The following is a 15568-nucleotide window of genomic DNA, read 5'->3' as shown; positions in this document are numbered from 1 at the left end:
CTCGGCCTCCTGGGGCTCCGGGGCGCTGTCTCGATCGATCGTACATCTGTACGTCTTTGTCTCGTCGGGTTTTTTTTATTCCGTTTGTTTGTTTGTTTTTGCCAAATCAATCCAGAAAGAGACGACTGGACAGAATCCTTTCAAAACGCCGTCTGTTCAGCGAGCAGTGGCGGGATGGATGGATGGATGGATGGATGGAGTCGATCTTTTTATTTCATTCTCAAGATTGAATGGGGCCTTTGCGGAGAGATATCCAGATGTATTTCCTCCGTCATCCCTCGTTCCCCCCGAACTTCCTCAGGAAGACGGACGGCAGCTTCCATAAAACCTGAGACGTTTCTTTTTTTCTCGCGCTCTTGTCGTTCTGCCGAGTCAGCGCTCCTCCACCCCTCCCTCTGTCTCCCCTCCACCCTTCCCTGCCTCCCTCTCTCCCTTCCTTGCATTCCAGGCACTTAACCTCTTCGTTTTGTCCCTCCATCCGTTCTTTATCTTCACTTCCCCCTCTCTCGCCCCTTTCCCCACAACTGGGGGAGTGAACGGAGGGCAGAGCTGGAAAGAGAGGGAGAGCATCCATCATCCCTTCGCTTCTACACCCCCCCTCTCTCTCCTCCTCTCTCTCTCTCCCTCTCTCCCTCTCTCTCTCGACCACTCCCCCTCCTGCCTCAGTCGCTGGTGGTGATTGGTTCATTCTGCCGTGCGCTGACTTACTGAGCGCTCGGCATCGAGGAAGCAGTGAGTCCTGGTCAGGGAAGAACGGGACTAGAAGGGGACGGGACGCTCGGCAGCGGCTGCCGCTTGATTACTGAATTGATTGATTGATTTATTTTAACCGCGGCAAGAAAACCCTCCATCTTGTTGATGGATCCTGGTTGAGAGCAGCGGGGACGGGTGGTGGCGGCCGCGGCGGCGGCGGCAGGGACGGTGGCGCCTCGTTGCTGCTCCACATGGACTTGTTTGGTTTCTCCAAGATGCCCAAGCTGTCCGGGTGAGTTGGTCATTGAATGCCTCACCTCCTTACTCCTTCACTGCACAGAAGCCTGGTCCATGTAGCTGAGGAGGAGAGGAGGAGGAGGTGCAGGAGGAGAAGGTGGAGGAGGAGCGTCTGTCATTCAGTTTGTCCTCACTGGCAACTCTCATCCAGGAAGTTTTATGAGGTTGGTGGTCGGTGACGCGTGATGGATGATGTCTCGCTGGAGTCATGCGTGTCGGGACGTGTGTCTCAATGACACCGGTCAGCGCACATTGCTGGTCTAGACCTGTTTCGGGAAGAGAAGGTGGATGTTGCTCATTGGTCACTCTGGATGAGTTGAAACGGCGAGGAATCGGTTTCTTGAAATAACACGTTTCTTCAGCTGGTCGGTGAAACTCGCTCTGCTGTCCGCATTTTTGAAAACGTGGAAGTCAGCGACTTGTGATGTCACAAAGGGCATTGCTGCTTCTTAGTTCTCTTGGTTTAGTGCAGGTGTGTGGGCAAACTATGGTCCGGGGGGCGGGGGGGGGGGGCATATGAGGTCCGCTAAGCTTTTAAATCTGGCCTACCAAACTTGAAGAAATTGTATTAATAGTCAGTTAATCTTAATAATAATAGTCTGTCATCCGTAGACAGCGGAGCGTCTTCTCCAAGAGACTGAGACAGCTGCGTTGTCTGAAGGAACGCTTCAGGAGATCCTTCCTACCAAGAGCCGTCGCTCTCTATAACTCTTCCTCGCTGTGTGACAGATAACATTCTGGTCTTTACTCCGGGACTCAATGGCAAATATGCACTTATGGTTGAAAACCTTGCTTATCCCTGCCTCTGCACATTTTAACTGTATTTTTTGTACATAGATTGACTTGTGTGTTTTTGTACCTACTTCTTCACTACTGTTTTTGATAACTGCTTGACTTGTTTTTTGAGTGCTGCACCTGTGGAGTTTCCCAATTTGGGATTAATAAAGTAAATCTATCTATCTATCTATCTATCTATCTATAAAATAGCTGTATTTCATCTATGTATCAATATTTTTAGAATCATTTAAATAAAGAGACCTCCAGGGGTATGATAAAGCATGTGGCAGTTAGAACCTTACTTCTGTTTTGGAAGTGGCTGTAAGTGCAGGGCTAAATGTGAGATATCTACAGACCTTGTTGGACATTAACAGTGCAAGGCTGAAGAAAATAAAGAAGTTGGGCTCCATAAAAGGATGTCGTGCTATGATCCAGTTTAGCCGTTCTGACACATCTGACCCCCGACAGTTCCCGGGCGACTGACCCGGCGGACGCTCATCTCTGAGGCATCCATCACAGTCGGCCAGAGGAGGCGCCCCGCATACTGACAGCAGAAGAAGGTCAGCGGTGAATGTGAGGGCGTGAAGGGTGGAGAAGGGAAGCGTCAAACAGAGAGTTGGATTAGTTCAAGTCTCGGCTGCAGCGTTTGTCGCCGCGTTTCTAGCGATTCTAACGGATGATCCGGTGCGGGAGGTTTTGGTATTCCCGGCCAGCTGAAAGTGAACCTGGCCCCTTGGAAGACCCGAAGAATATCAACAAACGCTGAGAAGTCTTATTAAGACGAGGGGAGCAGCGGTTGTGATGGCGAACTCTTGTTGGAGGCAGGAGTGTCTTGGACACAACTGTCCGGCCGCAGCTGCTTCAAAACAAGAGCCATCATCAGGCCCAGTAATGCATCCACCTGTAAGTGAGATCATGAAAACGGAACCAACGCGACGGCTGATACTCTCAAACAGATCAGAACATAAAACATCCTTTTAATCACATTTTCAAACGGGTGATAAATATCTTTTCAGTAGTTGTATGGTAATTTGGAACTTTTTCTAGTTGTTGAGACTCCACATGTTGCTCGTTCGCTTGACACACTGGACAAGACAGGAAGTGGCCGATTGAGCGTCGGCTCCAGCCGTTATCTTTCAGTCTGTGGTCGTCATCCTCCGAACCAAAGCACCTCCATGGTAGTGATGTGTACCATTCCTGGCCGTTCCTGGGTTTTGGTGGCCAAACTGGGCTCTCAGCGGCAGGTTTTGTTTGTTTGTGCTGGGGCGTCACGTGGCAACAATGTGGTGCCAGATCCGCTTCGTGCCAGTGCCTGCTGCCGCTATTTCAGCGGTGGGGGTGGGCGTAGGGGGGAGGGTGGGTGCATATGCACTGTGAGCCATATGACCAGTCCTGGCGTCCTGACGGGCGCCCCGCATTATTTTCAATTTGAGCTCACGGAGGCGGCCGTCACTTCAGAGAGAGTCAAGCGTGAGGTTTTTTTACGAGTTCTGGATCAGTGCTGCATTTCTTTTCCCTCCTCGTTTTTCGCACATCTGCTGTTGAGTTAATGGAGCACTGCTGCTGCAGCAGCTGCTGCTGCTGCTGCGTCGTCGCAACTTTGGCAGGAAATACCTGTCATTTTCCGATGGAATCAGAGACCAAGACATCATCTCCGTCCCCCTCCAGCCACAGTGCACCCTTACACTTTACAGTTACGTCTTGTTACACCACATTACGTCACATCTTGTTATGTTATGTCACGTTACGTCTTGTTACGTTAAATTACATTACGTTACATTACGTCTTTTTACATTATACACAGAACGAGATGTAACTTTACAGTTATGTCTCGTTATATCACATTACGTCTCGTTATTTTGCGTGAAGTTATGTCTTGTTACGTTACATTACATCTTGTTACATTACACACGCATAAATCATTACGTTACATCACATTACGTCACGTCTCGTTATGTTACGTAAATTGTGTATTGTTATGTCTTGTTACGTTACATTATGTCTTAGTACATTACGCAAAGTTACATCACATTATGTTAAGTTATGTTAAGTTTACATTTACGTCACATCGCGTTACATCATGTCTCATTATGTTACATCAAGTTACATCTTACATCTTGTAACGTTATGTTTACCTTTACATCTTCCCACGTCTTTTTACGTCATGTCACTTTACGTATTGTTAGGTCATGTTACGTTTACCTTTATGTTGTGTTTGTAAATTTTATCTTATTGTTTTATGATTTTTTTTTTACCGTATGATTTTTTTGGGGGGTGGTGGATTGAAATACGCTAAAATACACAACAAACTAAGACAGCAGATCAAGGCTTGCCTGTTATCTCTGTCATCAGCCGTGTGTGTCCAAAGTAGCCCTGCAACAAGCTGTTGTGTAGTATAAACACAACGCGTCCCAGCAGCACACAATCCCAGCGTTCCCCTCCACCTCCCCCACTCTACTCTTCCCACCCCCTCCCCCGCCCATAACCCTGAAAGTTGCACGATTTTTCTTGATTTGAGTCTGGATAATCCTCCTAAGGGATTTGGTTGGGTGATCACCGCAGCGGGACGGGGCGGCGGAGAAAAAAAAAGAAGTAAAGAAGCAGGCGCCATCGTCCGCTGTTTCCATTCAAGATCACCACATCGCACATCGCCACCCATCACCCCGTCCCGCCAGTGGCGCATCCATCCACTTATCTCTGTGATTGGCAGCCAGGACGTCCCACTGCCGAAGAGCCGTCCATTGTCCACCCTGATGTTCTTCTGTGGCTGCACAATCGTCCCACACAGCGTGTTTTTTCCCCTCGCGCTGAAAAAAAGAGTCGACGAACGCCTTTAAAAGGCAGCTAGCCAGCGCGTCAGCTCGTCCCTGGAATGCATAGCTGTCAAACTCTGGCCCACAGTGTTATTATATTTGGCCCGCGAGGCCAATACAAAATCACTACCAGAGCTGCTGGCCTGCTGCTATTATACAGCACGTGTAGCGCTAATACTACAAATCCCAGAATGCTCTGCTGATATTCTGGCAAGTGAATCAAGACAAGATGTTATTTGAAGAATATTATTACTATGACCTAATTGGTTTACTGTTGTTATTTTATTTTTAAATGTATTGTCAGGCTGTGAAAAAAGGTTACTGAGGCATACAATTTTTATTTACTGTGTTTTATTTAATGTATAGTATCAAGCTTTGCTTGTTCCTTATTCAGGTTGAATAAGGAACAGGTTCACTGTTCTATCTGGAGGAAGATTTTTTTCAATAAATACCAATGTTGGCCCGGGACTTGATGCAAGTTTTAAATGTTGTCCCCACTGTGTTTGAGTTTGACACTCCTGCTTTAATGGATCGCTTTAATCCCACCTTGCTGCGCAGGGACTGGAGACTTTAATATTCCTCTGAGTTGTGAATGCAGTGTTTTTGACTTCCCATAATTCCCCAGTTGTCTCACTGCAGATGATACCGAAAGGGAGCAGAGAGGTGTGTGTTTTTCTTTTGATTGCTATTACTGTTCATATTGTTGCCCACACGTTTGAAACCCAAATTGGATCAGTTATGCAAAGCAAGAGAAAATAAATAACGCGTAATATTTTGCCTCCCGCTCAACTCCTTCCTTTCACTGCCCACACGTCTCCGCCTCGGCAGAAAACAAATAGCTTTTTAAAAATGAAAAGCGGGCCTCGTCTCACAATTACCCCGTCGCCTCTTCAGAAGCGGGCGTGCGTGCAGCGCTGAAAACCCGGCCGCCACAATTCTGCTGATCACCCGCATGGAAGCGGTCGTTCCCATCCGCTTTATTTCCCTGTGGATCTTGGCATCACACGTGTGGCTGGATGAGCGCCGCAAACGTGTTGAACTTCCAGGTCACGTGTGTTCAGTTCAGATCTCTGCTCCGCAGCCAGTGCAGCTCTGGCACGGTTTGCAACGTTACGCTACGTTACGTTACGTTACGTTACGTTACGTTACGTTACGTTACGTTACGTTACGTTACGTTACGTTACGTTACGATACGTTACGTTACCATACGTTACCATACGTTACCATACGTTACCATACGTTACCATACGTTACGTTAAGATATGTTACATTAAGATATGTTAAGATATGTTACATTAAGATATGTTAAGATATGTTACATTAAGATATGTTAAGATATGTTACGTTAAGTTACTTTACTTATAATAAAGTTACGTTACGTTTATGTTATGTTTGGTCTGATTCTCTCCGGGTCCCGCCTGCCATGCTGAAACCCCGCCCACACCTGCTGCCCCTCAACATGTGATAGGAGGATGTGCGTTCTCAGTTGTGCGCTGGTTCCAGTGTGTGTGTGTAGTTCACTGAACTGTAGCTCTGTGAGGGCATGCCGTCAGTGACCCGCCCGTCCTGCAACCGCTGGACTCTTGTTTCATTCACGGCGAATGGGAGCTCATTTCCCCGACGTTATTAGCGAGCAGCCAGCAGCTAAATAACGCGGCTAGAATTCCATCCAATGAGGACGCCGTCCTGCTAGACTTGATGATGATGATGATGATGAGGAAGCCTGATGAGCCGACACAATGTCTGAGGATGCTGATGGAAGCCTGACAGTTGGTGTTTCTTCCCCGTCCTCCCATTCATACCGGTATTCATAAAGGTGCTGCAGTTACTACTGCAGCCTAAACCACAGATCAGAGCTCACACAGCCAGCAAGGGTCGTTTGAAACTCTGTGTGGCCGGCTAGCATGCTAACAGGCTAGCACAATCCAACCAAACATTCAACTCACGTGCGCTCGTGTTTGTTGCGAGTCACACAGAGAACTTTGACATGCTCCCGCACTGTACAGGCTTTCAGCAAGCCAATCGCCATCAATAATTGATTGGCCCGGACTCGTGTTTTGGACGACACGCAGCGAGCACTTTCATGTTTGGTGGACGGGGGGGTTAAAAATATCTTTCAAAAAGCCCACCCATGTTCTCTCTCTCTCTCTGGGTGTGTGTGTGTGTGTGTGTGTGCATATGTACGTGCACACCAGGCGAGGAATCAGCTGGGGGCGTGGGAAACGCGACAGAAGAGTCGCTGGGCTGATGAATCCTCCGCATCCATATTTAATCTCCAACGGTTCTTTCACGCGGTTGGGTGCGTTTGTTTTACACGTGTCGCGGCGGTCGCTTTAGATCAGGTGGGACTTTCTGCGCCTTATCGCCCACTCCGACTCAGTGGTTCTCTCCTCACCTCCCCCTGCCATCCTCGCCTTGACGGAGGTGGCTAAGCTAACGCAGTGGAATACGCAGCGAGCCTCCTGACCAGGTTCAGCCGCCACCACTAAAAATACCACAAGAAACCTGCATCTTATGCAAAAACCAAACAGCTCAGCTTAGCGTGTCACGTCAGCGGCGCACCAGACCTCGTCGGAACCTCGTCGGAATGCAGCTGGGCCTCGCCGTGAGCGACGCAACTCGTCTGCAGCTGCTTTCAAGGCGCTTGAGGCGGTTGGCGCTGGTTTATTGTGACTTTTCCAAAGTCTTTTTTTTGACAAAAAATGTTGTTTCCAGAGGCGAGTCGGCTTCAGTTACGATAATCCCCCCCCCGCCTTCTGAATAGATCACCCAGTAGCCTAAAAAAAAAAAAACAACCACAATAAAAAGCGCGGGGGACACAAAGACGACACGGATTCACTCGAGCTCTGACTGAAGAGAGCAGTGATGACTATTAGTTCTGCTCCAAATACAATCACAGGCACAATACTGTGCGCACACACACACACACACACACTTTTAATGCACCAGACACGGCGCTCGTACAGTAAGCCCATTGCCCTCCCCACCACCTCCACCACCACCTCCAGCCGGACTGTATTACTATGAAATGACTCATTCAACTGCAGATTGAAGGAGGCAAACAAACATGGAAACCTCGGCCCTCGTTCACTGGCCTCGTTATGATGGTGCACGGTGGCTTTTTTTTTTTTTTCACACGCGGGGATCAAACAGATTGGGTGGGGAGGAGAGGGAGGGGGGTTGAGTTGCAACGGGCGACACCAACACCCCCCCCCCCCACCCAGCAGCTCGCCCTTTGCCCTTTCACCATTGACTGGAATCAGATGAAAGATGTGTATGTGTGTGTGTGTGTGGATGGTGGTGGTGGGGGGCGGGGAGGCCGCAGCAAGCCAACCAGAAACTAGTTGGTGATGAAGCTCATATATGTATACGTGTGTGTGCGTGTGTGTGTGTGTGTACACATAGATATTTATTAGTGGAAAGTGGACGTGTTGACCCAGAGTGGAAGGCCGTTGCCCTCCAGCGTGAGAGTGACGACAGAGTGAAGAACCAGCTGACGGCTCGGTATCGACACGGCCTGGTACTGTGTGTGTGTGTGTGTGTGTGTGCGCGCGCGCATGCGCCTCTGTGTGTGTGTATATGGTCCTCCACAGTCATCTGTATTCCAGACCTGACCAGGAGCTCTCCGTGGTCCTGAAATCAGCAAAAACCAAAGCCCTGCTGAAGCTCCTCTTCTTCTTCTTCTTCTTCTTCTTCTTCTTCTTCTTCTTTTTCTTCTTTTTCTTCTTCTTCTTCTCGGTCACAGAGCACCGACTCTGATGTTTTAATAAGGAGCTGTCTCTTCACGGGGCTTTTAATTGATTGTGTCATGGCTCAATGCTTGCCGCGTTTCCAGACTTTGGAAGAAGAAGAAGGAGGAGTGGGGGGAGGAGGAGGAGGAGTTGTATTTGGGCAGCGGTCCTGATCCCGCGGTTGTTTGACGCCCCCCCAACACACACACACACACACACACACACACACACACACACACACACACACACGCACTAGCAGTGAGTCATTCCGGGGAAATGAGTCAGCTGTGTTTATTTCATTCAGAGTTATAAAAAGGAAACGTGTTGCGCTAAACATTTAGCACCACAGCTAACAAGAGCGTTAGTCATTTGAAGTGACAAAGACAAAGAGTAGGACTCACACAGGGAGCCTCTGTTGTTGACTGAGAGGAGTTGAAGAGGATTTTGAAATGCCGCTTGATGCTTGTGGAGAGCAGCTGGAACTGTCTGATTGGATGGAGTGATTAACCGGAGCCTTTTTCCAGAAAGGATCTCTTTTCTGAAAGCCTTGCAGTTCTTTCCCCCCCATACTCATCAGAAAAAACAACAACCTATCAGTGGTTTAGAGAGTTGGGACCGACTTTAATGATGAAGCGATGAAAAGAAAACAGAGATAGAAACCATTTGCTCGCGCTCCGTTAGCCGCAGCGAGGGTGTTGCGGCTACTCTTAACACGGCGTGCTGATGTTTATTTTATGAACGGGGCGCTCGGAGTGGAGGGGGGGTAGGAAGGCCGAGTTTGTCATCCCGCCCACGGCTTTAACGAGGGGAAGGAGCCCTGCGGTGAGGAGGCGAGCGAGGAGAATCCCTCCAGACAGACGTTAGCATCGAGGTCGGTTGATGGCCGGAGTGGCCGGGGTGGGTGGAGAGGCGGGAGGGGTTGGGGGGGGGGTGACTTAGCCGAGAATAATGAGGGAGATTAGGCGCAGGCAGAGCCCCATTAGCAGCCAATTATGGAATTCCTGCCGACAGATCGGAAAAAGGCACGAGAGAGCGTCGGTTGATTCACTGACAGCGGCGCTAATCGGGCCAAATTAGCCTTTAGCTAGGCGCTATCAAAAAAAAAGCTAGGTGCCATCGATAAAGCCATTCTGCATCTTTTTCATTTTCTCTTTTGTGGTAGGAGTCACACAGCGCTGAACAGAGTTGAATTTTTTGAATCAGTTTTCTCAGCAGCCGTCCGAATGAGCTTTCCCTCCTCCTCCGCAACAGCGAGACTTTGCAACTTTCTCACACAGGCTCACAACTGCAGATTTACGACCAAGTCATATTTCCCCGCTGCTATTGAACTTTGGGATCAGAGTGTTCTTGCAAAGGAAAAGGAAGGCTTGCTTTTAGCTTCCCGCTAGCAACACGGCTGATTTTGGTTTGATCACGAATGCAGAACGCTCTTTCAATATTTAGACGTACACGGCTTGGCTGCAGGATTTTGCACTTTTCACGTCACAAAAGATCACAAACTTGCTTCCCCCCCAAACTTGGCAAACCGCTGAGCTTTTGAAAGAGAACAAAGAAACAAAATCGTAAAAGGGAGCAAACGGGAGTCGCCTGTGTGTTGAGAGACGTCGCTGAATCACTTGAATTAGCCCAGTTGTCCTGCCGAGTGTGAAGCGGGCGGGGGAGGGGCACCACTACGCCCTCTGCTCTCTGCTAGCATTGTCCAGACGTTAGCTGGAGCCTCTCCATCCACCTTTTGTGCAAATCCAGTGGGTCTTTATGATGAGGTATAATGTCCCAAGCTGTGAGTGTTTTGTGTGTGTGTGCGTGCTGTCTATTTAGAAGCAGCAAGGTCAGACCAAATCGTCTTCACTCTGGGCTATAATAATACTTAGGAGCGCTGTGGGCGTCCAGAGCCCTTCTCCTCGGCCTCAATCCTGAGGCTCAATCTTTTGTTTTTGCACCATCCTGTGAGAAGTTTTTAGCTTGTTTTCTTTCTCTTGGCCCCTGAATTGAAAGCAAGCGTGTCGACGGAGGGTAGCGCCGGCACTGAATGATTCCGACTGCAGTGGCCAGTTTTGCTCCACGAATCTGATCACTTTGAAAGAAAAGTCCACAGCAAAGCATCTTTTTTTTGGCCACAATTTCTGACTTCAGAGAAGCTGTTGGTGTTTGGATATGTTTGTTGTTGTTGTTGTTGTTGTTGTTGCAAATACTCTGACATTTTTGTATGACATTCGCCCTTCTCGTTCTGACATTCAAAAAAAATAAAATAATAATAATAATAATAAAAAGACCACGAGTGTGGAGTGGGCATCCGAGCGTGTGCTTTTCTAACCTTTGCCTTTAGCGGAAAGCTTCACTGCGACGTCCTCACAGAGCCTCCACCACCGACTGGCTCACATCAGCACACAGCCTGTCTGTCCTTCACTCCTCTGTCCTGCCACGCACGCTGGACTGTTGTGGCACAAACACGATGTAATTGCCTACTATTTTATGCGAGCGTGCTAATTTTGTTGGGTACCCTTGGGGAATATGAATATATGTGTATATACTCACCTCCTCCAAACTCCAAACTACCATTTAAAAGTTTGGGCTCACTGACTCATTGCTGCATTGACCTCCATTATAACAAGCTGCATGAGATTATGATCTTGAATGCTGTGCGGTTATTATGAGAGCACGAAAACCAGTCAAGATGTTGCTGAACAAGTGTGGCAACATTTTATTGTTGAGAATAAAAACCATTCCATTGTTGGCTGCATATTGCGCACTTGATGTTCATTCTCTGAAATCACATACAATTAGACACTCAAGGCAACAACTCCATCCCATAATGTGTTCAGCACATCCTGACTGATTTTCCTGCACTAATAATATTGCAGTAGAATATTTCATGAAGCTGCTTATAATGGAGAATGCACTGCAGAAATGAGTCAGTGATGCCAATCTCTTGCCCATGAGTGTATGTGTCTGTATGTGTGTGTGTGTACGTATATTTTTTTCAAATGCTGAAATTGTCATCAATTGCAAAAAAAAAAAGAGCCTCCATTGCTTGTTGCTAGCCTAGCCGTTAGCCACCCAGGTGAACTATAAGAATCAACATCCTGTTTGTAGTGCTGAGGTTTTAGCCTCGGGATGATTAAGTGTTCACGTACACATTGTTGCAGTAAAAAAAAAAAAAAAATCCTCTCATTCGGCAGTCACACACACACACGCATACACACACACACACACACACTTGCCCTCTGCCTCACATGTGGAGGCCTCACACGCGCACATACCGTCTCATTTTTGCACGCGCACCAGTGCTCATACTTACACACACACACACACACACACACACACACACACACACACACACACGCAAGCACACACACACACACACATACACACACAGAGCGGCGTGGATTTGTTTCCTCAGTGATGAGAGGGATTATGGGATAAAGGAGGCGAGGCCACGCCAGTTTGGTTCAGTTTGGACCACAGCTGCTCTCAGCAGCAGCAGCAGCAGCAGCAGCAGCACAATGAGCGACCCAGCCGAGGGTCTGGCTCGCTGCTGGAGACGTGTGCAGCCTCTGGGCGTCTCGGCCGTCCCAGGGCCTCGGAGTGGGCAGTGTGGAGCGGTGATGACCAGGGCGGTGGTGCTGGCGGTGGAGAATGTGCTGCGTCGGGTTCCTTGCGGATTGACTGACTGAGCGGGAGGTTGGAGGAGGCCGAGGCTGCTGCCATGGATCTGACTTCACGACTTCCCACTTGAAGCATCTGCTGTCTGGATTCTTTTCCTTTTTTTCTTTTTTTTCTTGCCTTCAGCCTGTTTTGGCGACGATGACTGAGGGCAAGGCCCCCCCGCTGTAGCACCTGGTGGGCCATACTTTTTTTTTTCTCCTTCTTTTCCTCCTTCTTCCGCTGAGCGATGGATCCGCGTCGGCGGCGCCACCTGGGGACGGACCGGCTGGACAGCTACGGCGACGACGTCCTCCTCTAGTAAACCACATTTCTCTTCAATTTCTCCTGAAAAAAAAAAACCCTTAAAACAAAAAACAGTTTGTCTCGAGTGCCTCCCCCTCCCGAACTTGAAGACCAGGGGTCAAAGGTCAGGGGTGACCACCTGGTTTAGGGTCTGCTATAGGAGGAGGAGGGGCTTTGCTAAACTGAAGTTCTTGGAAGTCCTCGGATTTAGTTTCTGGCGGCGCTCGATGAGCTTTCGTTTTCCTGTCGCCGACGTCAGGGGTGGGAAACCTTGCCATCAACGCCTTCGCCATCACTGTCGGGAAAAACGCTGGTCCTCGGCCGGGGCGTTGCCCCCTGGTGGGCGACAACACTGACTGGAGGACTGTCATCATCCTGCGAGGAAATTATGTTTCCCATCCCCTCTTTCTATCTTCCTTCGTCTTCATTGGCATTAGTTGGTGGAATGAGTGAGGGGGAGGACTGGGGTGAAGGGTGGTGGTGGTGGTGGTGGTGGTGGCGGAGGGGGTGGGGGGTTTGGGATTGCAAAAAAGACCCTGAAACATTGTCACCGCTTCAGGCCGACGATCATCACCAAAAATTTTGGAGCAAAAACCATAAATAGCTTGTCTTTTCAAGTCAAATCAATGACATCATCTGGTCTCTCTCTCTCTCTCTCTCTCTCTCTCTCTCTCTCTCTCTCTCTCTCTCTTTCCCTCTCTCTCTGTTTCAGCCACAAGAGCAAAATGTCAGGTTGGCCGCCGCCCGGACCGGGACCCTGGGCCGGACTGCAGGGACCCCCGTTCAGCTGGGACAGCATGAACAGCAGCAGCAGGGAGGGGCGGGACCCCCTCACCAAGTACGTAGCTTCTCGTCTTCTTGGAGTTTCCATTGAAAACCAGTCGGCTCTTTTGACGGCCATCTTGCTTCCTGTCGACGCGGCGCTGCAGTTTGAAATGGACTCGCGCGGCCCATGGTTTAAACACGGGAATGCGAGAAATGAAAATAAATGGCCGTCGTTCAATTCCGCTGGAAGCCCAGGAAGTAGAGCATTGAGAACGTTGCCACGTTAAAGCCATGGTGCCCCAATGGGGGTCTTTGAAGGGCGGGTTGCCAGGTTTGCCGAGGTCCGCAAGGCCTGCGAGGATGGGCCCATGACTCTAATGACCCCCGCCTCCCCCACGACAGCTGGACCTCGGTGTGATAATCAGATGTGACCTGCAGATGTGAGGCTGGCCGAGGACACGCCCACTCTGGGTCGAGAGGCGAGAGGACGGACGACCTTTTGTGTTCGACCCCCCCAGGACCCCGTGACCCCCTGACATCTTCCCCGCGCCTTCACCGTGGGATTAAACTCTGGCAACCGACATCACATATTGGAACACGTTTCATTACAGACAGATTTAGCTTAAGATCCCCCTCCACCCCCCTCCACCGGCGCCATATGCACAATGTAGATCAATGCGCCGCCGAGGATGCAGAGGATGCAGGGTGGCGGGATGGACCCGCTTCATCATCATCATCATCATCATCCTCATCCTCATCCTCATCATAATCATCATAACACGTTTGGGCAAAAAAAGCTGAAGCTCCATTACTGTTGGGACAGCGACGGTAGAGCTAGTTGATGATATTACCAGTAGATGATATTTTCATCCCTCTGCTGGAGATGCTAGCAGGAGCTCACTGGAGCTCCCGGGTCAGAGTTCAGCCACTGCAATGCACTGATACCTGAGTAGAGTCGTAGAGTGGTTGGTAATGGTGTTTGGTTTCTCAACAGTGTCCCAACGGGCACTTCTTGGCCCCAGATGTTCCGCCTAAAGGTCCAATGTGTCAAATGTAGCCTGATTTATGATTTTTATATTGGTAAATGCTTAACATGCTGCCTATAAATACATTAATAAAAGTGTATACTGGCAGTACAATAAAAGTCATTTGGTTTTCCTACCCATAGAATGGTTATTATTTATATATCAGAATATCCATAGATCAATTAGGCTCCTGCTCCCAGTTCGCTGCCATCGTGCACCACCATGTTTCTAAGGAAGCCTGTTGTGGACAATCCAGCTGCCTGACAGCAAAGCGTTTGCTATTTAGGGTGAAAGCTGGCGTCTTCAAATAAACCAACGAAGAAGAAGGACAAGGTTTCCACGTTTGGGTGTGCAGGCCACCGTAGTTCAATTGCAAGTTCAGGGGAGGGAGTCAGAGTGAAAGACGCATTTTCTCCTTTTGGCCACCGTGTGTCTCAGTTTCCCCAGAATGCAGCCCTAGCTTCCGTCTTGGCTGCCGTTCAATGTTGTTTGCGAGACGAGGCGGCAATCGAGTCGCCTGCCAAATGTTAATCGTCGCTGGCCGGTCGGCCACGTGCGCCCCTCCCGCCACCTGTTGGCAGTCAGCGGTCGCACTGCCGTCCGGCTAACCTCTCGACTCCTCCGACCTTTCATGACGACTATCAAAGTGGAATTTGAAAGGATTGACTGAAAGTGCCAGTTGACGTGTTCACATTTTGGCTGATTTAATTCACATTTATTGTCATTGTAGAGAGGAACGGGCTTCTCAACACAAGGTGCTCTATTTCAGCGCTTCTCAACGGGTGGGTCATGACCCAAAAGTGGGTTGTGGAGCTGTTTTGATTGGGTCACCACTTTGTGGGCAGTTTGCCTTTTTTTTTTATAGAAAAAGAACCACTGGTGGAGTTCACCAAGCCAAAAGCCAGTTAGAACTGGATTTATGAACCTCACTGACGTTCCAGAACAGAATCACCAATTCAGATTTTTAGGTGTGTGCGATCGTAGATATTCTTTGAATTGAATTGACGCCTACAAACCCCAGGGGAATTTTTGATTACTTTTTTTTTTTTTTTGCTAATTTCTTTTGATTGACATGTAAGAGTGGACCTGTGTCCTCCCCCTTGTCATCCAGCCAAGTGTCTCAGAGCAGCTCCCTGGAGGAGGTCCACCTGGACGGCGTGCCCCCCGCCCCCCGCCTGGTGGAGATGAGGCGAGACCCGGTGCTGGGCTTCGGCTTCGTGGCGGGCAGCGAGAAGCCGGTGGTTGTCCGCTCCGTCACCCCAGGTAAGAGCAGGAGGAGCATGTCTGGCTTTTGACACAACAGCCGTCGCGGTTCCAGTTGAGAAAAATGAGGGATGCACCAAGACCACTTTGTCTCAGAACCAGTAGAGTACGAGTACTTGCATCACAGATACCACAGATACTGAGTACCCAATAATGACTTGCATTCCTCAGCATGGTTTTTCTAGACTAGGCGTAGGCAAACTTTGGCCTCGGGGCCAATATGTGGCCCGTTAAGCTTTTAAATCAGAAGAAATTA

General features: G+C 49.2%; 1 protein-coding gene across 1 annotated transcript in view; it reads left to right on the top strand.

Moving 5' to 3' along the window:
- The first annotated feature begins 728 nt into the window (after positions 1-728).
- Positions 729-15568, top strand: part of LOC142904873 (FERM and PDZ domain-containing protein 4-like) — a 32494-nt gene continuing 17654 nt past the window's right edge. The window contains exons 1-3 of the mRNA XM_076051238.1: positions 729-985; positions 12972-13097; positions 15161-15312. Coding sequence (XP_075907353.1) covers positions 945-985; positions 12972-13097; positions 15161-15312 — 319 coding nt within the window. The 5' untranslated portion in view covers positions 729-944. The remainder of the gene's footprint in view (positions 986-12971; positions 13098-15160; positions 15313-15568) is intronic.

This window comes from Nelusetta ayraudi, unplaced genomic scaffold, assembly GCF_046127955.1.
Source record: "Nelusetta ayraudi isolate G7.1 ecotype Tasmania unplaced genomic scaffold, CSIRO-AGI_Nayr_v1 ptg000134l, whole genome shotgun sequence".
In the NCBI taxonomy this organism is placed as follows: Eukaryota; Metazoa; Chordata; class Actinopteri; order Tetraodontiformes; family Monacanthidae; genus Nelusetta; species Nelusetta ayraudi.
The sequence above is the reverse complement of the archived record's forward strand: the minus strand, read 5'-3'. Positions and strand labels throughout refer to the sequence as shown.